This window comes from Suillus subaureus (assembly GCF_016647635.1).
Source record: "Suillus subaureus strain MN1 chromosome Unknown BJ212scaffold_5, whole genome shotgun sequence".
NCBI classification, from domain to species: Eukaryota; Fungi; Basidiomycota; class Agaricomycetes; order Boletales; family Suillaceae; genus Suillus; species Suillus subaureus.
This window is the reverse complement of record NW_024538561.1, coordinates 373349-400841: the sequence shown is the minus strand read 5'-3', so window position 1 is coordinate 400841 and position 27493 is coordinate 373349. Positions and strand designations below refer to the sequence as shown.

General features: G+C 46.7%; 7 protein-coding genes across 7 annotated transcripts; 2 read left to right on the top strand and 5 right to left on the bottom strand.

Moving 5' to 3' along the window:
• Positions 1–50: 50 nt before the first annotated feature.
• BJ212DRAFT_1574507 (uncharacterized protein) lies at positions 51–830 on the bottom strand (the record flags this gene model as incomplete). The annotated part of the gene is made up of 2 exons (XM_041342110.1): positions 555–830; positions 51–402 (listed from the first exon to the last, which is right to left on the bottom strand). Coding segments are annotated over exons 1-2 (363 nt in total), but the record flags the coding sequence as incomplete, so codon positions are not given.
• Positions 831–2125: 1295 nt separating this feature from the next.
• On the top strand, positions 2126–2733 carry BJ212DRAFT_1585328 (uncharacterized protein; the record flags this gene model as incomplete). Its single annotated transcript, XM_041342360.1, has 2 exons — positions 2126–2576; positions 2624–2733. The coding sequence occupies 2 exons, from the start codon at positions 2126–2128 to the stop codon at positions 2731–2733; spliced, it is 561 nt and encodes a 186-aa protein (XP_041196926.1).
• Positions 2734–16232: 13499 nt separating this feature from the next.
• Positions 16233–16460, top strand: BJ212DRAFT_1230180 (uncharacterized protein; the record flags this gene model as incomplete). The annotated part of the gene is made up of 1 exon (XM_041329487.1): positions 16233–16460. A coding segment is annotated over one exon (228 nt), but the record flags the coding sequence as incomplete, so codon positions are not given.
• A 583-nt stretch (positions 16461–17043) lies between these two features.
• BJ212DRAFT_1296565 (uncharacterized protein) lies at positions 17044–18863 on the bottom strand (the record flags this gene model as incomplete). Its single annotated transcript, XM_041332477.1, has 5 exons — positions 17044–17129; positions 17180–17366; positions 17421–17509; positions 17574–17756; positions 17816–18863. The coding sequence occupies 5 exons, from the start codon at positions 18861–18863 to the stop codon at positions 17044–17046; spliced, it is 1593 nt and encodes a 530-aa protein (XP_041196924.1).
• Positions 18864–19900: 1037 nt separating this feature from the next.
• Positions 19901–20302, bottom strand: BJ212DRAFT_1263527 (ribosomal protein S7 domain-containing protein; the record flags this gene model as incomplete). Its single annotated transcript, XM_041330356.1, has 1 exon — positions 19901–20302. A coding segment is annotated over one exon (402 nt), but the record flags the coding sequence as incomplete, so codon positions are not given.
• A 422-nt stretch (positions 20303–20724) lies between these two features.
• On the bottom strand, positions 20725–23324 carry BJ212DRAFT_809635 (uncharacterized protein). Its single transcript, XM_041344113.1, has 13 exons — positions 23004–23324; positions 22900–22953; positions 22774–22849; positions 22450–22720; positions 22367–22391; positions 22170–22258; positions 22032–22115; positions 21942–21983; positions 21866–21886; positions 21567–21814; positions 21341–21517; positions 21203–21294; positions 20725–21154 (listed from the first exon to the last, which is right to left on the bottom strand). The coding sequence occupies exons 1-13, from the start codon at positions 23150–23152 to the stop codon at positions 20956–20958; spliced, it is 1527 nt and encodes a 508-aa protein (XP_041196922.1). The 5' UTR covers positions 23153–23324; the 3' UTR covers positions 20725–20955.
• Positions 23325–24344: 1020 nt separating this feature from the next.
• On the bottom strand, positions 24345–25530 carry BJ212DRAFT_1262918 (alpha/beta hydrolase fold-domain-containing protein; the record flags this gene model as incomplete). The annotated part of the gene is made up of 5 exons (XM_041330301.1): positions 24345–24745; positions 24791–24879; positions 24926–25088; positions 25142–25201; positions 25251–25530. 5 exons carry the CDS (start codon positions 25528–25530, stop codon positions 24345–24347), a joined length of 993 nt encoding a protein of 330 aa, XP_041196921.1.
• Positions 25531–27493: the final 1963 nt, after the last annotated feature.

The following is a 27493-nucleotide window of genomic DNA, read 5'->3' as shown; positions in this document are numbered from 1 at the left end:
TCCCCCCGCAGGGACAACCGAGACCACTGAGACTCCGTCTCAACACTGACCAGGTTGGACACGGCTACAGCATAGACTCCACGTTTGGCTAGCATGACAATGCCTGCAGCGATGCATGAGCAGCTGATGATACTCAAGCATGCCACTCCGACAAGGGCATATCCCCGCGTTGTTAGACTGCGATCGTAGAAATCGGTTCTAGTATCAGCAGTGAACTTCGTATCAGATGTTATTGAGTCAAAGTCCTGATAATTCGGGAGTGCGTCATATGCAAGAAGACCGGACGGGTGCGGACTTTCATCTGTCGGGTTGGAAGAACCTGTCATGGGAGGCAGAGATATGAAGGCCAGCGCATTATGGACACGCAGATTATGTATACCAGTGATATCTGGCATAAATAGACTGCCCATGCGTAAATTGCGCAAATGTGACCTCAATGCGACTTCAAAGATGCTCACCTTCATGAGAACATCAAGTTGATCAATTGATGCATCCCAAGCGTGATAAATTTGTTTCTGTCAATGAGAGTTACCCGACGTCAACGTTGCACATACCTATCGACCATGGCCTATTTGTGTGCTAACTCTTTGTCAGTAATAGCCTTGTTATCTCCGTTAACAACACCAATAATCTCTCAGGCTAAACGCCCCTCCACTTTCTTCCCACTCTTTGTTTTTACTGGCAGGTAATACAACATGAACACCCTTGTGCGCTGTTGTTCTGTAAGCGTAGCAGGTCTCACAACGTTCTTTCCTGAGCGCTTCTGTGACATGCACTTGACAGCGGGGGGAGCGGTGATCAGAGCATGGCGGAGGATAGGTAGTGGCGGCGCGCGGGTAAGAGCGTGAATATAAAGCAGGGTACGGGAACCAATGTGTTTTGCCCTTGCACGCTTTCCATGGTTAAGCGGGGAAGATGTGAGGAAATGGAGAAGGGGGTCGGATGCTGGCGGACTAAATATTTATGAAGCGTCTGCAGTTGAAGTTTGGGTTGGGGATGTGGGAGGATAAAAATGAGGGTGGTCAGAGTAGTTTTAGGATTTTCAATAAAGCTCGCTGAGGCCCACCCGCTAAAGCTCGGGTAAGTAGAGCTTACAGGAAACCAGTCATTACCAAAACTTCAAAAGCCTGGTGTTGCCTGATTAGGCTGATGCTGACGAATTGTTTTGGATCATGGGTGACGCCGCTGTGACATTGATGTAAGCATTCAATCTCAGTCAAAACCCGCAACAGCATCACCAAAATTCCCCAAATCGGATAAGGGCTGGTAAGGGCTGGCCAGGATGCGGAAGGTCAGAAAAGGCGGACCAGGCGCATCAGTGTACGGAAGGTGGGTAACGAAACATATAAGGTCTGGTTGATAAAAGCTTTTTCAGGCCAGGTCATTAGGTAGCTCGCACCTTAGCACAGTTTGTAACCTTAGAAGCATTGATATGTCGAAAGTTCATCAGGAAAAAATTGAAGTGCAACATAGCGCTACATAGGCTACATACCACTCATAGCCTCATTGCAGGTCCCCCCCCTACATAGCACTATATACCTCAGGCTATATCATTATTTGCACTACATTGTATCCAGTATCTCGTACATCAGCTATATAGCCCTGCTATGTAGTGCCACATAGCCTCCAATAGTAAGCCAACATAGTTCATACCACTCAAACCAATGAGAACAATGATAAGCATTCATGATTCATTATTATTCTACTTGTCTTCATATCTGTTGTGCTCAGATTGACTACCATCCTCATCCGAGTCCTCATCATCAGTCTCATTCACACCACTCCCCTGCTGGTATTCACGTGAATGGCATTGTGAATTTCATCATCTGAGAGACAGTCTCTTTCTCTGACATCAGCCACATCTACTTTTGCGTGGATTCTGTACTGTCATCAGCAAATCTGTGAGATTTCAATATTTGAAAGACACTTACCTCCCATTAGGGTACTGCACAGGTAGGGGTACCACCCAGGTAGGGGTAGGGGTCTGGGTTTGAGGTACCCACACCCCTACCTGTACCCTGCTTCCAGGTATTGTATAGAAGTCAAAATGTGACTACATAAAAATGTGACTACCCAAAGAGGGTACTGTACAGCTGAAAATCGTATCAAACTCTAAAGCATATTCATGAACTACACTAGCCCGACAAGTAAAAATTCAACAGCCACGATGCAACTCAACATGTTCTCAGGTCCAGCAAAATGCATCAGCAAAATGACAACCAAAGCCAAAGCGGCCCTGGAAGAGAAGGCAATAGGCACATCAAAGAAGTGGAAACCTGAAGCAGACAGAGATCACACAATTGCACAACTAAAGAAGGCAAAAACTCACCCAGCAGCTGGGAACACCAGCAATCTCACAGTGGCCAACCAAGGTTCTGTGACATCATCAATTGAACCCTCAAAATCACCATCTCCACCTGCAGTGATGAGTTGTCAGGCTGTAGTTCGCACTGAGGAAGAGGAAGCTGCATTATGCACCAATGAGGATGACTTAGGGTCCAAAGACAGCAAGAGTGGATCACAAAGCAGTAACAGCAAGTTGGAGAGCAAAGAAGAGACACCTGAAGACCAGCTGAGTATGTTCAGCATACTATGAATTAATATGATTTTAATAAATCAATAGAATGGATGATGAAGGATTGGAGCTCACCTGTTTATGCATTTTTTGATCCCATGCCAAAGATTGTCACAATTGATGGACATGGTGTCTTACTACTTGAGGGTCTTATATAAGTTGAGGTGAAATACAATGACTATCACAATTGTACTTCAATAAGACTAAGGTGCCAGCTCCTCAAGTTCATGGTCAACAGATTTTCTACTTCTCGGTTGATAACTTGTTGTTCATGGGTGGCCAAAGGGTAATAAATTACTTCTTTGCTAGATCACTTCTTGATAGTAAAGGGAAGTATATATTTTGTCAGGTTAACTTAAACCTAGTAGGTAATATGGACCTCTGCTGAATTGAATATAATAGACTGTTGTATAGGTGGTCCCTGTAAGATAGTATACAACCAATCTAGACTAGAAATACTATAGTTTTCAAAGGCAATCTTGAGGCCTTCACTTTCTTCATAATCTCACACTATTGAGACAGAAAGAGGGAAAACTCCTGCACTTCAAATCTTACAAATCTCATGGTTTGAGACAAGAAAGAAGAGGGAAAAACTTGTTGATTATGTGAGAATGGAGTCCTTATATACATATTAGAAACCATCCTTACTAAGCAATGACTCATCACTGGATTGGTAAGAATATGCTTACAAACCAAGCCTTTTGGTGTGCTGAATCAGCTGCTTACTAAAGTACATGAGTAAAATATTACAAAGCATGACAAATCATGACAAAACATGATAAGTCATGGAAATTATCCTTACAAATCAGAATATTACCAGTCACATGACATGCTTACAAACATATCTGAGTGGTTCACTGATGTAATCAAGTGGCTGAAACTATAAATACAAGTAAATAAATAAAGGGAAATAGATGACTAAGCTCATGAGTGAGAAACATATCCTCATACACTCTCCTAATCATCTCCTTCTATACTTCTTATATATGTCATGGTATGAACTCCATACCATGCACAACAGCAGGGCACACAAGTTTAAATGCCAGGCAAAAGGCTGCAAAGCCAAAGTTAGACGTTTTCTTGACAAAGGAGATGCACACTCAACTGGCAATATGTGCAAGCATGTGTGTTTGTGTTGGGGTGCTGATGTGTTGTGAGCTGCAGACAAGGCAAAAGATGCCAATGAGGTCCAGTCCAAGATCATTGGTAGCATTCTATGAGATGGAACAATCACTGCATCATTTGCAAGGAAAGGAAAAGTCACTTACTCTCACTGCCAACACACGTGTGCAGAAATGAGGTATGAGGTTGTTGAATTTTTGGCCAAAGTCTAAGGCATGTTGCTGCAGGTCTGAAATAGTGTGCTGGGTGTCTGAGAGTCTGCATCCATTCAATATCATCAAAGATCGAGGATTTCAGTTGTTGATAAAGATGGGCAGACCAGAGTATTACTTACTGTCTCCATCCACTGTATCGCATGATGTTCGACTTGTGTTTGTGTGGACTTGCCAATGAGTTGCTAAATTGCTCCAGGTGAGTTTATATTCATATGAAATACATGAAACTGACCAAACTTACCAGGAATACAAAGGGAGAATCAACTTTACCACCAATGGATGGTCATCACCCAACCATCGAACCTTTGTGGCCTTTTTGGCACACTTCAAGCATAACAGAGAGCCTCTATGCTTACTGTTAGATATAATTGAGGTTGTGAAGGCGGGTACTTACTGAGATGGCAGAATATCAGCTGATGTAGTCACAGTCTCATACAGGTGAGGAGCTTGTGCACACATTTGAAAAGATGCTAGAGGAGTTTGGGATATCAGAACAGGTAATGGACAAGAAAACATTGGACTTACTCAGCACTAATGTGAGGGCATGCAGATCTTGTGCGTAACCTGCGACAATGCATCAAACAATGATGTTATGGTTTGAGAACTCAGTGAGAAGATTCCAGCATTTGGAGGAGCAACAACACATACCTGTTATTTTCTCCACACTGTCAATCTTGTAGCCAAGTCCCTTATTCGAGAATTTGACGTCAAGAAATGTGATGCTGATCAAGCACTTGCTGAAGCAGACAATGTGGATGATGAAGAAAGTGAGGATGAGGAGGAAGTGGATGATAGCAACACTGCCAATGCAAAATTGAAAGATAATGATGAAGGGTGGGTGAATGAGGTCAAGCTGTTGGAACCAGATGAATGGAAAGTGCTAGAAAGAGAAATTTGACCCATGAAGTTAGCCCTTGTGAAGGTAGGTAAAAAAAAAACCTGCTTACCTGAATACACAATATCTGTGTTTCTAGTTGTGAAAGCTGGCCTACAGAATCATCCACTCAACAACTATTGTACTCCCCACATGGCATCAGATTCTTCAAGATTCACACAAGCCTGTGACACTGATGCCACATGACATGGCAACTCGGTGGAATTCTACCTTTGACATGCTGGATTATGCACTTGAGCATAGGAAAGCTGTCGACAATGTGACACAACATCGCAATCTGGGTCCATGAAAGTATGAGTTAGCTGACTGTGAGTGGGAGATAGTCAAACAGTTGCAGGATGTATTGAAGGTGTGTATTTGTCACTGTGTGACAACAATCAAAATGTGCTTGCCACATGTTCTAGATTCTCAAGGACACAACTTTGTACTTCTCTTGTTCAACACCAAACCTTGCTACTGTGATCCCTGCCATGGATCATATCAACCAGGAGCTCACATCATACTTGCACAACAAGACATATTCTGCTCCAATTTGCGCAGCTGTTCAACTCACAAAGAAGACTCTGAATTGATACTATGAACTTACAGACAGTTCAGAAGTTTATTGCATCACTATGGGTATGTACTTCATATTGTTCCACTCCCTTTTGTAATTAACATATTTCTACAGTTTTGCATCTGTGACATAAGCTATCTTACTTCAAGGTTGCTTACTGGGAAGACCAATGGATCCAGACAGCGGAGTCCCTCATTCTGTCATATTCACATATCCGGATCTCAGATCTGACCCTTATCTCATCTCAGATCCACATCTTATCTCCAATGCTATCCACATCTTATCCCCCTCCAACATCTCGTCATTCAATCTGTCCACTCATCCGGTCCGGTCCACAACTCATCCGAATCCACAACCAGTGCTCATCTCTTTTCGGTAACCCCCTAACTCCGGTATTTTGGTTATCTGTATATCCGTCCTGCTCCCTTATCCACTACCTATGTTTCATTTCTGTTTCATGATTTGTGATCCATTTCTACTTACCAATAGACTATCCACATGCTTCATACATAGCCTCGGACTCTGCTGATTGATCATTCCGTTAGATACCTATAGTACAGTGGCTCAAAAAACTGTCTGCATGTTTTGACATTTTTCACTATCTATGATATTGTGTGAGAACTCACAAATGCCTCAAGGACATGCTTATACCACATTGTAGTATGGCTTCAGAGCTTTCATTTGAGCCCTACACCGTGGGAATCGGTGGAGATATGGTGGAGATACAAGGCTCACAAAATGGTGACTCATGCGGACAGTTTTTGAGCACATATTAAAACTATATAAATCATCATTTATGACACCATAACAATCATGCCACCATTAAATAAATTATAAAGTGGTGTCATTATTTCATTTCAAAACCATATCTAACTATACAAACCAAAAATTTCCATATGTCATGGTTATATTCACCATGAAAGCCACCCCCCCTGCTCAAAGGGATAATATCCTCTCTTTTTCCTATTCTGGCCTCTCTGCTTGTCAAATTTCCTCTAGAACTGGAGTATCCAAGTCCACTGTGGCCAAGTTCATCAAAGAAAGTCACACAGACAAGGAAAACTTCTGTGAAGGGCATCCATCCAAGCTCACCTCTACTGATAGGAGGGCTATTATTCAACATATCACTACAGGAAAGGCTGATAATGCTGTCCATGTCACCTATTACATCAATTCCACCATCACATTCCCTGTCTCTTCACACACTGTGAGAAACATTCTCAAGACAGCTCATCTCAGGTCAGTAACAAGGAAGAAAAGGCTCTCCTCTCTATCACACATATGCAGAGATGACTAACCTTTGCCTTAGCCCATCAGAATTGGATTACATGGACTGGAAGCATGTTATATGATCATATAAGACCACAATAAAAGTTTTCCTTGTCTGTGTGACTTTCTTTGATGAACTTGGCCTGGCCACAGTGGACTTGGATACTCCAGTTCTAGAGGAAATTTGACAAGCAGAGAGGCCAGAATAGGAAAAAGAGAGGATATTATCCCTTTGAGCAGGGGGGGTGGCTTTCATGGTGAATATAACCATGACATATGGAAATTTTTGGTTTGTATAGTTAGATATGGTTTTGAAATGAAATAATGACACCACTTTATAATTTATTTAATGGTGGCATGATTGTTATGGTGTCATAAATGATGATTTATATAGTTTTAATATGTGCTCAAAAACTGTCCGCATGAGTCACCATTTTGTGAGCCTTGTATCTCCACCATATCTCCACCGATTCCCACGGTGTAGGGCTCAAATGAAAGCTCTGAAGCCATACTACAATGTGGTATAAGCATGTCACTGAGGTCATTTATGTCATTCTCACACAATATTGTAAATAGTAAAAATGTCAAAACATGCAGGACAGTTTTTTGAGCCACTGTATAACCTCCTGTAACTTTCTGTAGTACCTCAGTTCGAATATCATCTTAGTTCTACTCATTCCTGTCCTCCGGACTTGAGTATCCCTACTCTCGTCACCCTCTGAGACTTAGGATTGATTCCTATAGTCTATCCGTATCCACCTCTGTCTCTGACAGTCCATTACCATTAGTTTCTAGTCTGGACTTGTCCAGATTAGCCCTATAATACTTAACCCTCATCTGGAAGTTGTCCAGATCCATTATGCTACTCATCTGACCTTCCAGATGTGCTAGTCTTGCCTTCCTGAAATAAGGGGCAATACTCAGGTAAGGGGCACAGCGCACAAGCTGAGGCCAAAGCCCTTTGGATCCAGTTACCCTTTGAGTACGACCTTAACAGTATATTCGAACTCACACCTTACCAAGTATACTTACACTTCCTATGGCACCAACCAAAACTGCAAACACTCTCCAAGCAGCCGGATTAGTATCTGCCCACCATGATTCCACTCCTATCATCAAAACCTTCAATAGCTTCTCGCAGCGTTGTGTTAGCCAGCGTGCTACTGCCAGAAGCATCTTGGAGCTTCTGAGTTGTCAACATCTGGAGACCCCTACATGGACTCCAGCCCTAGCCCCTCTGGGCCAAAGGGATCTGGATGATGATGATGTTGATCACAATACCCCTGGCAGAAACCCGCTGGATGGTAACAGTGGAAATCCGGATGATGATCCGGATGATGAAGATGATGATGATAGAGACAATGGCCTGGGTCCACAGGATTGCATTATGGTACTCCTATCCAGAGCTATCAATAATCTCGCCCAAAACAATCATTGCACCACCCTCCCTAAAGATCCTAAAGTCAAGGTCTAGGAGCTAGATGTCTTTGATGGCACCGAGCTCTGGAAACTTCGTGCATTCTTTGTCCAGTGTGAGCTCAACTTCCAGAGCAAACCCAATGCTTTCTGTACTGGAAGGTCTAAAGTCAATTTTGCCCAATCCTACCTCAAAGGAATGGCCCTTGAGTGGTTTGAACCCAACCTCCTTTCTGATGAACATACCAATCAGTCCAGACTGGATGGATGACTATTCCGAGTTCATGCTTGAACTCCAGACCAATTTCGGACCTCACGACTCTTCCAGAGATGTGGAAATGCAGCTCGAACAACTCAATATGTGCAATGGACAGCACATCAACAAGTACATTGTAGAATTCCAACAACTTGCCTCTCAGGTCCATGGATGGGGTGATGGAGCCCTATGCCAACAATTCTATAATGAACTTCCTGCTCGTATCAAGGATGAAATCAGTCGCATGGGAAAACCTGGCATGCTCTCGGAATACAAAACCCTTGCACAGACCATTGATGCCTACTATTGGGAATGCAAGGGAGAGATCTCCTGCAAAACCAAATCCTCTGCACCCAATCCTCCTGCCAAGTCTTCCGAATGGACCAATGCCAACTGTGTCCGGATCTGGAAGCACTTCCTCTAGGAAACAACAAATCTGGAAAGACAACTTCGTCCACTACCTCCACTTCTAAAGCTCTGGACCTTAACAACAAGTTGGGTAAGGACGGAAAGCTTACATCTGAAGAACGTCAGAGAAGGCTGGACAGGAAGCTCTGTCTGTTCTGTGGTGGATCTGGGCATACTGCTTGGGACTGCACAAAGTTGACTTCACACGCCACCAAAGGTCGCACAGCTACAGTCGATCCAGAAACCAAACCAGATGCCTCAGACGAGGCAAAAAAATAGTCTGTGACCCTCCTGACTCCGCATGGGATGAGGGTCGCATTGACTCAACCTGTGCAACAGAGCTATGACTCAACGCTGTTTCCTTGTCTGATCCGAACTCTCTCTGTCCATATGTTTCCATCCCTATGCATTCCGATATTTCTGACTTTCCAGCTCTTGTAGATTGTGGTTCCTCCCATTGCTTCATAGAATCTGACTTCATCCATAAATATAATCTACCTACCTATGCAATTCCTCCGATTCTGCTCCATTTGTTTGATGGTACTTGTAATGCAACCATTTCTGAAGCTATAGATCTGCCCATCCGTTTCTTGTCTGGTGTGGTCACCTCCAATACATTCTACGTAACTCCATTGGATTCATCCTGTCTTATCGTCCTTGGATATAGCTGGCTTAACCAACACAATCCATTGATTGACTGGGTTTTGCACAGCATCAAGTTCCTGGACTTCATCTCATGGAATGCCATTGACCCCTCTGATATCGCCTCCGCCACCTCCAGTGGAAACTACCCCTCTAACTACTCCAGACACCTCCACTGATACCTCTGAGCCTAACATTTCTCTAATCAACGCAGTTGCCTTTTGCCGGGCCTGCAAGTTAGAAGGCTCCAAGCAGTTCAGCATCTTCCCACGCCCTTCCAGTGCCAAGATCTGTTCCATATCCACTTCGTCCAATGCTCCAGATCTATCTGTGATCCCTCCAGAGTATCATGAATATGCGGATGTCTTTGACAAGGGAAAAGCTAGCCAACTTCCTCCTCATAGGCCTTACAACCTAAAGATCGACTTAGAGGAAGGTACTGCTCCACCTCTAGGCACCATATATTCCCTTTCTCTGGTTGAGCTTGAAGCTCTCTGGAAGTTCCTGGATGAAAATATCTCATCCAGACTCCTCTGTTCCTCCTCCTCTCCACATGGAGCCCCTGTCCTGTTTGTCAAGAAGAAGGATGGCTCCCTGTGTCTTTGTGTGGATTTCCATGGCCTGAACAAGATCACCAAGAAAGACCACTATCCGTTGCCCCTCATTGCTGACCTCTTAGACTCTCCGAGCCACACCAAAGTTTACACTAAGATCAACCTCCGGTCCACTTACCATCTTGTCTGGATATCTTCCAGAGATGAGTGGAAGACAGCTTTCCGGACACGCTATGGCTCCTATGAATGGTTAGTTATGCCCAAGGGTCTCACCAATGCTCCAGTGGCTTTCCAGCATTTTGTCAATAGCATCTTCACCGATATGCTTGACATATGCGTTGTGGTGTATCTGGACGACATCCTCATCTATTCCCATGACCTTGCATCCCATAAGCAACACATCTGAGAAGTACTTTGATGACTCCGAAAGCATCAACTCTATGCCAAACCAGAGAAATGCGAGTTCCACTCCAATTCCATAGAATACCTTGGTTACCTCCTGTCTCCAAAAGGCCTTACTATGTCATCCAATAAAGTCAAAGCTATTGTTGACTGGCCGGAGCCATGGAAAGTCAAGGATGTTCAATCCTTCCTCAGATTCACAAATTTCTATCGTTGTTTCATCTTCAACTACTTGGACATCGTCACTCCACTCACCCAGCTTACATGCAAGAATGTTAACTGGGATTTTTCGGAGGATTGCTGGAAATCATTTGCTGCACTCAAGAAAGCTTTCACTTCCGCTCCGGTGCTTATGCACTGGATTCCAAACGTTCCTATTGTCATTGAAACTGATGCCTCTGATTATGCCATCGCTGGAATACTGTCCATTGTATGTCCAGACTCAGAGCTTTGTCCAGTAGTGTTCTATTCTAGAACCCTGTCCGCTCTGGAACTCAACTATGATACCCACGACAAGGAACTCCTAGCCATATATGAAGCTTTCCAGACCTGGCGACACTACCTAGAAGGCTCGTCTGAGCCTATTGATGTTGTCACGGACCACAAGAATCTTGAGTACTTGGAAAACTTGGAGCAAAACCAGATTCCCTCACTAGACGCTGGGACGTCTACCCCAAAGAGGGGGATAAGGACTACGCTCAAGTTAACCCTCATAACTTCTGTCCAGTGTTCACGTCTGAACAGTTAGCTTCATCCCTATGAGCATCAACCCTAGCATATCTGGTGCTCCAAGCAGCTGTACTCATGGATGTTGACCAACTCCGAAACAATATCCTATCTGCTCTCCCTAACAACCCTATCGCGTCCGCTCGGATGTCCGGTCCTCCAGATCCCAGATGGACCACGGACGATAGTGGTTTCCTCCATTGTGACAATCGTATATATGTCCTGGATTCCAATGACCTCCGACTTTGCATCCTCCAGAACACCCATGACCATCCCCTGTCTGGACACTTTGGCCAGAACCAGACACTAGAACTCATCCAACACGAATATACCTGGCCTGGAATACGCACCTATGTCAAAGACTGTTAAATCGTGCACCACCTGCACCTGAGCCAAGGTTCCAAGACATAAGCCATATGGATTGCTCAAGCAACTTCCTGTTCCAGAAAAGCCTTGGAACTCCATCTCCATGGATTTCATTGAGCAACTTCCGGACTCCTCTGGCTTCACAGCCATCCTCATCATCATAGATTGTCTATCCAAGCAAGCAATATTCGTTCCAACCCACGACACTATCACCTCTCCAGACCTTGCTCGCTTGTTCCTACTCCATGTGTTCTCCAAGCACGGTGTTCCATCCCATGTAACCTCGGACCAGGGAACAGAGTTTGTATCCCACTTCTTCTGGTCCTTAGGAAACGCATTAGATATGATCCTCCACTTCATGTCCGGATATCATCTGGAAGGGGACAGACAAACTGAGCATGCCAACCAAACCCTAGAACAATACCTCTGGATCTACTGTAACTATCAGCAGGATAACTGGTCGGAACTACTTCCCTTGGCTGAATTTGCATACAACAATGCTCTGAGTGCTACCACTGGAGTCTTGCCCTTCTTTGCCAACAAGGGATACCATCCAAACATATCCATCCACCCAGAACGCGACCTTTCCTCTGTCTGTGCACAGGAATATGCCATAGACCTCATTGAGCTTCACCAATTCCTCTGAGAAGAAATGACCCATGTACAAGAACGTTATCAAGGACCTGCAGACGCAAGGCAGATACCAGCCCCAGACTTCAAGGTTGGAGATCAAGTCTTCATCAAAGCAAAGTACTTCCATTCCACTCGCCCTTCCAAGAAGCTCTCAGAAAAGAACTTAGGTCCTTTTGACATTATATCCCGTCCTGGATCGCATTCCTTTACCATCCGACTCCTGGATTCCATGCGTCCAGTACATCCAGTCTTCCATGTCTCCCAACTGGAACCTGCAGTTCCAAACACCATCCCTAGTTGTATCCAACCACCCCCACCTCCAATAGAAGTTGACAGAGAACCAGAATATGAGATATACGAAATCCTAGACTCTAAGTTGGACCACTGGAGATGACAATGTCAGCTTCTCTACCTTGTCCAGTGGTCCGGATATGAAGGGACGGATGAAGAGACATCCTGGTTACTAGCCATGGAACTTGGAAACACATCAGACCTAGTTTCAGTATTTCACTCTTCATATCCAGACAAACCCAGTCCAATTGCATTACAATGAGTACAAAATCAGATACAAGTACATTAGGGGCAGAAGCAGAAATCTGGAGCTCCTCACCCATCAGTCTCCATGTCCCCTCTGGATCCTCCAGCCTCCTCCTCAACATCCTTGTCAACATCATCCGGAGTAGAGGTGTCCGCAATCCAGAATCCATTCCAGATCCCCTCCAGGAGGATGGACTGGAAGTCCCTCTGCTGCTGGATGAAGTCCTCCATGTTAGTATTCATCCGCTCCATCACCAACCTACTCCCTTCCACAGCTCCAATACTCTCCTGGAGAAGCCCATTGGTCCGGGCCAGTTCCGCTACTATGCTGTTGGCAGCAGCAACCCAGGCCTGGTCATCATACTCCACACTCCCCTCATCCGTCTCTATTCTGGTCCACAGATTGGAAGCTTCCTCCACTTCCAGTTCCTCAGGGGTAGGGCTCCTCTGACGTCTCTTACCCTTGGATTTTGGAGACAGAGTCACCACAGTGCGCTGCCTCTTCCACCTTGGTTCCCTGGGCTTGTCTGCACTTCCGGGACAGGAGACCCTATCAATCCTGCAGATGTCGCAAGACTTGATCTATCCAGATATCAGTACACCCAGTTCTGGACATCCAAGGCAAGGATTATCTCACCAGTGCATTAGACTTGGCATCCTCCCAGGAGCACATCTTCTTCTTACTGACACAACAAGTGCAGGGAGCATCCTGAGCTCTGGACATAGAAGCGGACTGGGACTAGCATACCCCTCAGCTCCAGATCTGATAAAGTTAGTATCACTCACCCTCCTAGCCACCTCAGCCCTCCGCCTCTCCTCTTCCTGCACTACCCAGAGCTCAGACTGCTCAATCTGCTTCCTCTCCTCCTCATGTTTCCGTTCTGCTTCCTGATGCATCCACTCCGCTTCCTGACATTTCCGCTCCTCTTCCTCTTCCTCTCTCTGAGCTGCAGCCTCTGTGAGTGCCATCTGACGCTGAAGTTCCACAAGGGTCTCCCTAGCAGATTTCTGACCACTGGATTTGTTGCCAGACATGATATTCAAAAGCTAGTATGAGTGGGTAAAGTGAGGGAAGGAAGGAAGACCTAGGATGCTTTGACATCCGTATATCTGTGGAAACCAGAACTCACAAACTCCATCCATCAGCTTCTCCATCGATTCTTGCCCTCATATTGTCCAGTCCGGATCATCAGATCTTGTGCCTCTAGGGATCGGCTGTTAAGAACCATGTTGCTCAAGGGAGAGAGAGACTGACTCAGAGGGGCTTGGCCTCAGCTCGTATGCTGTGCCCCTTACCCGAGTATGTGCCCTTCATTTCATATGAGGTCCAATGATGGTCCGACAAAGTCTGGAGGACTTCTGGAGGCTGGCTACTCTGCTGGAGAGCGCTAGAGGACTTCTGGAGGAGCACGGGAAATGTCTGGAAGAGCATGGGAGAGTTCCGGAGGAATACAGGAAGTGCTCAGGAGAGTTCCCACTACAAGGTAATACTTCTACAGGAAACAGGATGGAAAGATAGGAGGGCAGGAGGGCAGGAGGGCAGGATGATGGAGGATAGAAGGACAGGATCTGTCCAAGGTACAGGGAGACAGTAGGGCGGAACGTCCAAAGGACAGGACATCTAGAGGTCCAGAAGGAATAGGGGCTACATCGGACAAAGTCTGATGTAGAAACAAGCAGGGGTAGACTACCCTAAGGTAGAGTCAGAGGGACAGGGATTGGACCTAAGTCCGGAAAGAGGGTAAGTGCTGGAAAGGTGGGGAATTACAGGAGTATCTACAGGGGTTATATACTGAACAATATCTGAGGGGATCAGTAAGCAAAGGAGCAAGGCTATGTACAAGCATGTGGAAACACATTAGTAAGTAAGTCGGAACATGACTAAATGAACTCAGAGATGAGGACTTGTACAAGGATCAATAAGCAAGACAGAACAAGAGGTAACCAAAAGCTGGAAGGCAGAGAATGCCTAAATGGGGATAGGCGCAGGATATCGGACAGAGGGTGGGAATAGGTCCGGAGTTAATATCCGGAGGTCCGGAGACCTGGGGATCCAGAAGACAAGGTGGATACAGGACCAGGATATGAGAAGGTGGATAGAGTCCAGAATCCGAGATGAGGTGAAGTCTGAATGTCTTGCTGGATGGAGTGTACATAGGGTGGATGGGACAGGGGGTTATGGTTCAGGCTAGCAGTGGAGATCCGATGGTCTGGAGCTCAGGGGTAAATCCGGAGCATAGTCGATCCTGCTGAGGTGTGGAGCACACAGTGGAAGGGGATCTGGGAATGAGTTGGATATGAAGTGTGGTCTGGATGTAGGCTCAGAAGGCGTGGGAATATGATGAACGTGGGTCCGGATCGTGGGATATGACATCAGCCCTAAAGGGGGGATACTGTCATATCCGCATATCCAGATCTCAGATCCGACCCTTATCTCATCTCAGATCCACATCTTATCTCCAATGCTATCCACATCTTATCCCCCTCCAACATCTCGTCATTCAATCTGTCCACTCATCCAGTCCGGTCCACAACTCATCCAAATCCACAACCAGTGCTCGTCTCTTTTCAGTAACCCCCTAACTCTGGTATTTCGGTTATCTGTATATCCATCCTGCTCCCTTATCCGCTACCTATGTTTCATTTCCGTTTCATGATTTGTGATCTGTTTCTACTTACCAATAGACTATCCACATGCTTCATACATAGCCTTGGACTCTGCTGATTGATCATTCTGTTAGATACCTATAGTATATAACCTCCTGTAACTTTCTGTAGTACCTCAGTTCAAACATCATCTTAGTTCTGCTCATTCCTGTCCTCTGAGACTTAGGATTGATTCCTATAGTCTATCTGTATCCGCCTCTGTCCCTGACAGTCCACTACCATTAGTTTCTAGTCTGGACTTGTCCGGATTAGCCATACAATACTTATCCCTCATCCAGAAGTCATCCGGATCCATTACACTACTCATCTGACCTTCCAGACATGCTAGTCTTGCCTTCCTGAAATAAGGGGCAATACTCAGGTAAGGGGCACAGCGCACGAGCTGAGGCCGAAGCCCTTCAGATCCAGTTACCCTTTGAGTATGACCTTAACAGGATAGGGGATTCAGGAATGAGTTGGATATGGGGTCCAGAAATAGGTCCGGAAGGCGTGGGAATATGATGGGATCTATGTCTGGCATATGGGATATTGTTACAGTCATGCTTGCCCCTATTCATTTTCCCACTTACATTTGTATTATGTCATGACTGCACTACATTGTGCCATCACTAGACTCATTTCCATACCTGTATTACATTGCGATCGCCGCAGCTGTCGTTAGATGACTCATAGTACTTGCCCTAAAGTACTTGCATCCTATATAAACCTGGTCATGTACCTAGTAGATCTTTACTTTAATCTTACTAGGTTTTCACCCAGAAACTTCTCTCGCTTAGGACCTCCAATCCTAAGTTGTCTGAATCAATATTCAAGTCAAAGACACTCTCTTTGCCTTGTCTTACGACCTTTGCTTTTGCAAAGTCTTGACTATAACTTCAGCCATCACTCTTATCGAGCTGCTGATTGTTATGACTATCCTAGTCCATAACAGATATGACAGATTACTTGAGTATCCCTGGTACATGGTATATTACTTTGCATGACAAGGTGCTTATAGGACTCATAGCAACATCCATCAATGTTGAGCAGGTATTCAGCTGTGGATGCTTACTCCTCTCCCATGTTAGGTCCTGTCTCTTGGCGCAGTCCACACAGGCATTTCTGTGCCTCGGATCCTGGAGTACACTGAATCTTGTCAAGCCTGAGGATATTCACAAAGTCACAATCCTACCAGATGTCGAGGGAGAGGAGCAGGAACTGGAGCATGGATGGGACAGGATCATGATAGATTAATCATATCATTTTTTTGTGTCGCATACTTAGTTCGACAATAGCTTTACCCACGGGTATACCCCTTGCGGGTTTTACCCCGGGTCTTTCACACTGTTACCCGTGACCGAACCCGTACCCCGCTGGTGGGTGTGGGTATATGAGCGGGTAGGGGTAGGGGTATCACCTCTGATACCCGGGGGTTTACCCCTGCAGTACCCTAACCATATTAGGAAGGCGCGGGGTACCGCCGTACTGGTCAGAACACGAACCCCGACCCACACGAAGCTGAATCTGATTCAGTAAATTTTCTATTGAAAGGGTGGTGCTGAATCGAGGATGATCAGCTGAAACACTCCAATGGAATTAACTGCATGCAGTTTCAGTGAAAGTCACTCTGAAACATTCAGCACCAGTGCATTTTCCAGTGATTTTTATTGGAACTACTATCCACAGTGAATTCTACGTGTATCGTTCAACGGCATGGCTGGTTGTGTGCCCGTCAATGTATTTCCAGTCCGACGTGGATATAGTAGCTCCTCCATTTAAACAGAGGAATCAAGGAACTCCCACTAAAAAGTAAACCAAGTGCCTCTCACGAGACAGGTACCAGGGACCTAGCACCAGAACCAGCATAAACACAGTCCATCTTCACATCCGGGAGCGGATGATCGCTCGTCCCTTTTCAAAAGTGTCAGAGCAGTAGCATTGTGAGCACATAAATACCCTACCAGCATGACAGTACGGAATTCCATCCTCCTTGTGTCCCCACCACATCACAGGCGACCACTCGTCCACGAGGTTGGCGAGCGTTTGGACGTGACCGTATGCAGCCGGCTGGGGACCGCGCGGTCGGCGCAGTGCAACGAAAGTGAAGAAACAGGTAAATATAAATAACGCTATGCATAAGTTCCAGATCTGCAAAGGGTGTGAGGATGTCATAGCAGTTTTACATGGACAGTCAGTGCGAACCTGGGCAGTCAACATGACTACCGCCAACCCTACTAGTTGCCCCTCATTTACCTGGGGAGATACGGTGAACGAAAGCCCAAACATCCAATCTGCGATCATCGAGGATGGTCGTTCAACAACACCAATAAAAGATACTAGACAGGAATGGCTCACGCAGGAAAGGCTTCGCGACGAAAAGTACGAGACAAATCGGATGAGTGAAAATCATCTTCAACGGGTTCGTCGCCGTTCTAAGTCCCTTCCATCCAGTAGCACATCTCCACTGTCTTTCGTCTCGAATGACATTTGCGATGAGCTCTGAGCAATGCAGCCCAAGCGTCAACGGTCCCTGGACAGCTGCCATATTGACATAGAGCAGAATCCACGTTTTAAGATTGACACCCGGCATAAAATACCGATGAAATTAAACGACTCGCTGGGCAGGAACGACCATGTTTGTATGGTCAGCGCATCAGGGGACACTAAACCCTTGCCGGCGTGCTTGCCCCAAATGTACATGACAAGTGCGGCCCATCCAGCGCATGCTACAATGATCACGCAAAGAGAAATGATAACTTTCCGGATGCTAGAGTGAGCATGCCACGCTGAGGGCTGTGTCCCTGGCGGCTTTGCTGGACCTCCATCCGTGTCTGGGTCAGACACGCGACGCATGCACCGGAAAGTAGCAGGGGTCAATTGCGTGTGGTGGACCAGTGCAGCGGTCAGGTCGAAAGGCGAGGAGCTCCACGTCAATATTTTGACAGCCCGTATCCCTGACAATGCAACCATCACCTGGAACAGGAGTGCAATGCCCAAAATGAGGAGAGGTAACCCTGCGAAGGCAACACCCTGCTCAGGTGGTGTTGAGGACGTGAATTGATAGTCGAAGCATACAACGAGTGAGGCCGAGCTGTAGGATATAATGAGGAGGACAGCCGAGATACCGTTAAGGAGGACGCCGTTAGGGTTATACCATCTACGAGCTGCGGTAAGAAGGCGCAGATTAGTGTTGAAACGAAGCCGAGATTCCGAGGCTAGCGCAGAGCGCAATGAGATGCTGTGTACGAAGCCTATGGACTCGGTGCATAACGTGACGATTAGGTTAAGTGCCAGGGTCAATATTTCCGCCTGCAGGGACAACCGAGACAACTGAGACTCCGTCTCAACATTGACCAGGTTGGGCGCGGCTACACCATAGACTCCGTGATTGGCTAGAATGACAATGCCTATAACGATGCATGAGCAGCTGATGATACTCGAGCATGCCACTCCGACAAGGGCATATATGCGAGTTGTTAGACTGCGGTCATAGAAATCGGTTCTAGTATCAGCGGTGAACTTTGTATCAGATATTATCGAGTCAAAGTCCTGGTAATTCGGGGGTGCGTCATATGCAAGAAGACTGGACGGATGCGGACTTTCATCTGTCAAGTTGGAAGAACCTGTCATGGGAGGCAGAGACATGAAGGCCAGCGCATTATGGACACGCAGATTAAATATGACCATAGTCTCTGGTGCATGTGGCTTCGTGATGAAAAAGCGGTCGTGAGACGCAGTATTTATGTATATCCAGTGCACCGTTGATTTACATCGCATCGCACTGCGATGATACTAAAAGTGCACATCTTAGCATGGTGATCATTGAAAGCGAATCAAGCCGAACCCACTTGTACTGCACACATATCCGTGCAAGATGCACAGACCAGCCGTTGTCTGTCAATTAGGTAAGGGCAGTGATAAACAGGATCAGAAATCAGATAATTTTGTAGGTGTGAATCATCGGAAAGTAGCAGTGATATCTGGTATAAATAGACTGCACATGCGTAAATTGCGCAAATGTGACTTCAATGCGACCTCAAAGATGCTCACCTTCATGAGAACGTCAAGTTGATCAATTGACGCATCCCGGGCATGATAAATTGGTGTTAGTCAACCCTTGTTTGGATGGTCCGCACAATCACGTAGGACGACTACTGGCATTCAATGAGCTCAGCTAGTACAGGGTTCCCCGACACGCTCATCTCTTATCGATCTCGCTTTCCTCCACGAACATCGCACGATACGTTGGTGACTGCTGATGACGGTGGTTGCCAATGTCGGGAAGCTGAATGTATGCGACCTCCGTTGTTGGAGAAAGCCCTGTGGAAGCTGCGTCGACTTTTAGCAGCATTGATCATTTAACGAACCTCGATCCATTGTGAAACTTCTGTTCATCAACAAGTGTGCGAAGAGCTCCACAATTTTGCCCGGGCCATCAAGATTACCAACAAAGCGCATAAGGAACCACACCAGAGAGCACTCCTGCCCGGCACCAAGCCAGAAGTGCTGAAAATGGTGTAGTATTCGCTGCATCACATTAAAGAAGCTGGTGGGCTATGCCATTAGATTGTAGTGAATTCGGCGGTCCATTACAGGGAGGGGGAAAATACGGTAAACATATGAGATCCTCACTTCACGAGCGCACTGCCCATGCGTGATATGTCAATGAGAGTTACCCCACGTCAATGTTGCACATACCTATTAACCATAGCCTGTTTGTGTGCCAGCTCTTTGTCAGCAATAGCTTTGTTGTCTCCGTTAACAATAGCAATAATCTCTCGTGCTAAACGCTCCTCCACTGTCTTCCCACTGTTGTTTTTACTGGCAGCTAATACTGCATGAGCACCTGCCCTCATGTTTTGTTTTTCTGTAAATGCAGCGGGCCTCACAACATCCCTTCCCGAGCGCTTCTGTGATATGCACTTGACAGCGGGGGAAGCGGTGTTGAGAGCATGGCGGAGGATAGGTAGCGGCGGCACGCGGGCAAGAGCGTGAGTATAAAGCAGGGTACGGGAGACGATGCGCACTGCCCTTGCACGCTTTCCATGGTTGAGCAGGGAAGATGCGAGGAAACTGGAGAAGGGGGTCAAATACTGGCAGAATAAATACTTGTGAAGCGTCTAGAGTTGAAATCAGGGTTGGAGGAGTGGGGGGAGACGATATATCTGATAGCGATGAAGTCTTCAAGTCGAGGACTAATGAAGACTTCATGATAGAGTCAAGTAACACCGCACTCTGGTTGAGTGTTCGTTCATTGGCAGCAGAACTATTGGCACGGCGAGCAAGGACTGGAAGCGTGCGTCTTATCGCGACAATGAATGGAGGTATGCGTTGAGGACATAATAGAAACAAGTGCCTCGACGCGTTAAACGTTGCTGGGCGCTTCGTCACTAACGATCACGAAGAGGGCCCAACACTACCCGGGACGGGACGTTGCACGGTTGTGATACTAGAGTGACGCGCATGTGACTCTCATTGGTGTTGGTGCGAGAGCTCTCAGATCTTTAAATAGACTAGCGAGGAACACCAACAAAGAGATTACAATACACAAGAACGCGATGTAAAGATGAGATAATTTTTCATGTATCATGCTTCCATTCAGAACCGTTGAAATACTAAGCAGTATAGCCGACCCCGTAATGAGGCAAACCGTCGATGGATGGCAAATAGCCTCATCATCTTCATTTTCTCCTCCTGACACAGAATATAATATCCCTGCAATCACAGTCTATCCAAACTAGACGGGACTGGTAACCTGTGACACTCGTTCTATGATCCAAGACCTCAGGTGAGAGATGTGAAAATCATTGGCCGCCAGCATGAGCCACATCGCTAGGCAAAATATAGCGAACCAAATTGGAGATGCAATCGAGACGACGACAACGCCAGCAGTGCGGAAAATCAGAACAGACAATGCTGCAGCAAAGAATGCCATTCTGTCAAAGGATGAGCCAATGATCTATGGAATGTAACCGGAAACGCACGCCCAAATCAGGAGTGAAAACGGCAGACTCAACATGAGGGCAAGGCTCTCGAGGCCAAGCATAGAACGCGACATCCCTACCATGAAAGAGGCCTGTGGACATGGAGAATACAAGTAGTAAGATAGAAGGGGAGCGTACCACCTCTTCAGCAGACCTTCGTCGGCTGTCATTAACTTGTCCGGCCAAAACCAGCGAGACTACTAACGAACCCATGACGCAGAGGGTAGACAGATATGTTAGAAGAGTTGCGGCCATTTGGGTCTGAACAGATTGGACCGCGAGAAAGCTGATATCAACCGCAAGCATCACAGTAGACTGAAATGGTTATTGAATGCGTGACAATATGGAACAAGGCACAACTCACATATATTGTGTATCCATTCCATTCAGTGGTAAGCCTATCGATAAAATTCTTCCACCGCGGCTGAACCATGGTTTCATCGACCCAAATCCTGTGAACAGCCTTGCTCTGAGCATCAAATGATCCAAACAGAAAAACATTCATGACGCGAAGGATCCTTTTCGAGTGGACGTTGGGTTTTCCGTATAACGATTGGTCTACACCAAGTCGGGCGCCTGGTTGTCCACAAAAATTCACAAACTTGGCATTGCCTAGTAAAACAGTTAGGAAATGGGCTGCGCAGACTGGTGGCCTAAGCTCACAGAAAAGTCTCGTGAATCGGGCTGAAATCGTCAAACATATCAGAAGCAATCAACTGACCTTCCGTGATAGACTTACCAGCAATCCACACGGAGTGTTCACGCTCTTTGTTAGCACTACCTGAAAAAAAAATCAACAACGCACCCTCCACATCAGGAAATCATTGACTCATGAGCGAATCCACAAGGCCGAGCATACTATCAACCTCATTCGAAGCAAAAGGTGCTAGGCATGTTTCAGAAGTAATATTTTCTGTCGCAACTCAATCTTGCAGGCTTGAAACACTCAAGGTTCTTCATTACTCACCTGCCTGAGCGAGCATGACAATTTCTTTGAGTTTCACGACGACATCTTCTGGGAGGGAGCGTTTGTTTGGGAATAGTTCGATATGTTTCCTGTCAGTAATACGATGTGTAAATCGGGGGAGGGAAGGACTGTAAAAAATGTAAGTGCGTGTATTTCAGTCGTGAGGAAATAGGCATACTGCTAGGAACCATGCGGACCAGTATTGCGATTCCAGTGCATGCCCTGGGAGCGACGCAATTACACAGGTTCGAGTAGAAAGTGATCCACGAAAAGAACTCACTGACGTGGCTTTTACGTTCTACACCTCGAATTTTGTTCATAAGGGGATCAGATGTGTGGTCTTCGAACCAGAAAACAACGCGTTTGTCGTGGTCGGCAAAATAGTAGCCCCACTTCTCTACGCCATCAGTCATGATACGCTCCAACACTAGCTCGACGAGTTCAGGCATGGGGATGTTTGCTTCATTCACTTTTCTGTGCGCTTCCTTGACGACTTCGCATAATTTGGCAGCAGTTACATGGTCTCGGACATCGGCATCAGTGAAAACTCTCTAGTGCGCAGTATGAGTGCTTCAAGCCATGAAGAAGTGGACAGTAGACGCACTTCTTTTGGATGATAGAAGAACAAAGCCCCTTCCGGGTGCGTGAGAGGCTCCCACCCTGCTACAGTGGCAAGCTCCCTACAAGTACATTTCAATCACATTGCTGGCTGTGTCACCAGCATACTTACTCAGAACAGTCGAAAGAACCTTTCTCAACCTTAAACGCTGCATACACATCTTTACTGTGAGCATGAATTAGAACGGCAACTCACTCGAAATATAATTTCCCTACACTATAACATCCCTGTCGTATCGCTTGACTTGTTTTTCGGGTACAATGGGAACCAGAGTGATAACGTGTACTGGCGCCGCAGGTGGTGGTGGTGGTGGTGGTGGTAGTGTGGGGGCACCCACGGGGTTGCAAGCGTTGGGCACGGGCATAGAAAGTATCAATGGCGCAGAAGACTGTGTACTATAAGCTACGCTATTCGGGCTTGCATTAAACTGGCCGCCAGTCGGTGACGGAAGGCTCGTTCCGGGTTGGCACCCTTGACTTTGTAGATGTGCTTCGAGCAACGGCACAGCGAGGGTTACCGAAGGCGTTGGCTCGACCACTGGTTGAGAGCTTGATGCTAAACCGGCCCCGGGCCGTTGTTGAAAATCCCGCTCATTTCCATTAAAGACAGATTGAAAGTGTGGGATAAGTCGCAGCAGGACAGAGAGGAGATTCCTGTACGAGTGAAACGCGGCTGTCTTGACAATGTGCCTCAACCAAGAGATGAACATACGAATGTATCGTCCATTCATGATCATTGTGGAGAATAATTCAAGCCAGGTACAGAAACTAGGGAACTTTTCCCGGTGGTGGGCAAGAAGGTAGAAACAATAAGTAGTCCTGAGTGGGCAGGAGAATGAGTGTTACTCCAGTAAAAGCCCAGTGACTACATACAACGACACATGATGATATTGGATTTGGCACAGGCAATGGTAAAAGCACCGCTTTGTGGCTTAGCTAAGAGTTTCCCATGGATGGTTTCCTTGGAGGTCCAACGTCCAACCTCAATACCACACGGTCCACACCAGATTCGAAATCCGTTGCACCTGGCACCTGCTAGCATAGTAGCAACAAGGTTTTATTTCCCTATCAAACCAGACCTTAACATTCGCTCACGGATGGATTTATTGGTTCTTCATCCTGACTAGTCTTAGCAAAGTTGTTACTACAACACTGAACAGAATTGAAATCTGTTTCGCTTGGACTGTGCAGGTTCGAAACCTGCTGAATGGCAGGTTTTTTCATCTATCAGAACACACCTTCACATTGACTCATGGGTGGTCTCCTCGGGGGTCCATCTAACTGGTCTTAACCAAGTGGTTAACACAACAGAGTCCAAATCTGTTGCTCTTGGAGTTGATTCGAAACCTGCTGAGAACATTTTTGCATCGTATAGATCTTCCGATGACCATCTTACCTAGGCCCAGTGATTGCGCCAAAACCTTCTTTGCAGAAACATAAGGTATATCCGAGAGGTACGTAGATTCTCGACAAACATTCGACAAGAACCCTCCTCCACTAACGTTGGGAGTCGGGGACATAATTCATCACTCTTCTCTGTGACGTTCATATCGATACCTATGCTGCTTTGAAAGCATCACCCACTGCCTTGATGGCGTCGTCAGCTTGCTGCTTCCCAGCCTTCAGTGCAGCATCCATCCCAAGAATTTGATGCGGTGCTCCTGGGTAAACATTTGCCTCTACCTTCACCCCAAGCGACTTTAACTTCTCGCCATACGCGATTCCTTCATCCCGCAGAATATCGAGTTCGCAGACGCTAATGTATGCAGGCGGGACTTTGGCAAGTAAAGCATCCGACGCGAAGATGGGCGAGTTGTCTGGTTCTGTCCAGGTCGCAGGATCAGGAAGGTACATGTTGCGGAACCACATCATCCGCCCTTCGCTCAGCCAAACGGTGTTCTGGCACTCTTTCCAGGACGGATAGCGCCCGTCAGCCACGGATGCCGTGTTGTCGGTCACTGGAAACAAGTGAGAGATAATCGTTTCGTATGGTTCTGGCTTACCAGGCACAATCAATAGCTGGAAGATGATGGGGATCGGAGGCGTTAGTTCTTGCGCTTTGAGACATGCGATTGCAGCTAAGTTGCCGCCGCTGACACAAGTTGATGCTTCATCATACGGAATGAGATGATACGCACCTGGACGACCCTCCGACCGCGATCTTGTTCACGTTCGCATTGAATTCTGCCTTCCCGTTGTAATAGATGAATTTCAATGCATCAATCGTGTCCTCGACTGCTGCAGGATATGGGTTCTCAGGGGCCAAGCGGTAGTCCAAGGCCACCGATACGCAGTTGTTCTCTTAAACGCAGTTAAGTTCCAGTCCGACAACGACCTTAACTGTCCGACCTCACCTTTGCATTGACGTGATATGAACGAGTTCAAAGTGTCGATACTCCCAAGCGTCCATCCACCTTAGGATTCTCAGCTAACTTTCGCCGAATGATTATTGCCAACTGTTACCTCCATGAATATATAATAACACCGGCCACCCTTCTGGAGGAGGGGTTCCTTCGGGTATGAAAGCCCGAATCTTGCAGTTCTGCAGACTGATATCCTTGACAGCCCCCACCGTTCTGACATGCGAGCCACCGGGGATGTAGGGCGCCTTCCTGATATCTGGATGCCAGGGAATCATATGTGGGGGCACGCGGTGTGCTAGATGGGCATTGTGGATCGCGACATATTCAGGGTCAAGGCGGGGAAGAATGTCGGGGTGGATAGCGGAGGGAAGGTCTGACATGGTGCTGGTGGGGCTCAGGATTATAAGGTGCAATCAAGCGAGATAGTCCCGTAAAGCCAATACTTGAAGGTCGCATTCTCGTTATAAAGAGTGGAGGACACATGACGTGAGTTATAATTGGCGAAGATAAGAGTTCCTAGGTAGTAATTAGTTGCACACGTCAGAAGACTACATTCAAGGGTAATATGTCTTGTAGGCAGACCATTCATAGAAGGAAGACCGTTCCTTCTATGGATGTTGTTGCCTGGAAATACGTGCGAATTATTAGGCCAACGAGATAGGTTCTCGGTGAGAGATTTGCCAGGGGACGTTCACTGTTCGTCCAATTGATTCAAGTCGAGTGAAAAGAATTAAACTCGGAAAAACGCTGGGGCTTCCAAGACGACACACAACCCGGGGCTCAGGAAATGGTGGACGAATGTGATGGACTAGCAAAATACATTGACAATGATTGCACAAAAACTAGATGCGAAGATTCAAGTATCCACATGCTACAGTGTTAGTGCCCATCGGCGTATGGGGGAGCTGCACAGCAAAGAAAAAGAACGATACGAGTCTGCAATAGAAGGGGACGTGACTGCACGTTTGCTGCACCTGGCGCGGTAGGGCGAGGATCGATCGATCAGGAGCAGTCGCGGACGTCGAGGTGGCGGCAGGCTGAGTCTGCGATGATGATGATTGGGCCTGAACTTGACCCTGCGGTTGATCTTGCTGTTGTTGTGTCTGCGACGATGTCGCATGGGTCTGCACTTGACATTGCGAGTGACCTCATTGTGTTGATTGTTCATTGCCATCGGTGGGTTGAGGAGATTCACACCAAAGAAATAGCACGAGATGAGCCAACAATCGGATCAGTCGTGAATGCGCTGGTATTGAACATGGCATGGTAGTACCATCAGGTTGAGTGTATAGACGACTTATTGGTTGCGGCCGCGGAGCAATAAATGATACCTGCATGGAGATCATCAGACACCAGAAAGTGACACATCGGAGAAACACATACCTCCCCGCCCCACATTGAAAGCACTTCGACAACATGGGGACACCTTGAGCGTAGTTGGTGTGGGGTTGTGAGTAGAAGAGTGAGGAAAGCCGGCTGATGAGCGCATCTGGATCTGAACGTAAACTCGAAGGCACTGAGGGATGATTTTTAATTTCTTTGTCAGCATCGAGTCGAGATCGCAAAAGTGAGGGCGGGCGGGCGGGCGAGGAGCGTATGCGAATGTAATCCAAAAAGCGCGGAGGACTGCTGAAGTTTGTTTGGTACCTTATCTTGAGGTGGAGATCGGTGAATGAGTGAGGACAGATGAGTAAGGAATGCATATGGATGGAACCTAGAAGGCCGTGAGCGGAAGATCGGTCGCCTTATTACTGTCAGGTCGAGAGTGATGGAGCAACGAGAAAAGGCGACCGAGAAGTGTACTTGCGGAGGAATGAGGGCGGGCGTCGCATGTCGGGGTGGACTGAGCACAGGAGTCTGAACACGAAATAGTTGATAAAAACACTGATTACGCACATCAAGATCGGCTGCCATGCCGTCAAAAAACGTTGGTGAGAGTTCATCAATATCCCCGAACTGCGTAGCATCAACCTGGAATGCTGCTGTTATAATCATCGCAAAGGTTTCCAAACACTTCACGCACTTCCAAGAATGATATGCCATCTATGTCCTGCAAGGAAGAGGAAGTGAGTCTCATTGCTGAAGCGTCCTGATACGCTGCATATGCTGTGCGTTCAAGTCCATCTTTTAGTGGCTAAGAGTAGATATTGTCAGCGAAAGAGAGTGGGTAATATGTTGGCACTCACGATATCAGTACTGGGCAGTAGGGTTTCAAGGCCAGCTTCCTTGAGGATGGCCTGAATGTCCCACAGATACGCAATTTTGTCGTGACACCTGGTGACTAGCAGCTTCCCATCAGTGGACAGGACACATTCCACATCATTTTTGTGATGGATGGGAGGT

Bases quoted from the DNA above. Each gene is read 5' to 3' on its own strand.
- BJ212DRAFT_809635 (XM_041344113.1), bottom strand. From the start codon at position 23,152: ATGCCCGTGCCCAACGCTTGCAACCCCGTGGGTGCCCCCACACTACCA. The intron at 22,954-23,003 runs GTAGGGAAATTA...TCATGCTCACAG, and splicing joins TACGACAGGGATGTTATAGT to TAAAGATGTGTATGCAGCGT. The intron at 22,721-22,773 runs GTGCGTCTACTG...ACTGCGCACTAG, and splicing joins TCTTCTATCATCCAAAAGAA to AGAGTTTTCACTGATGCCGA.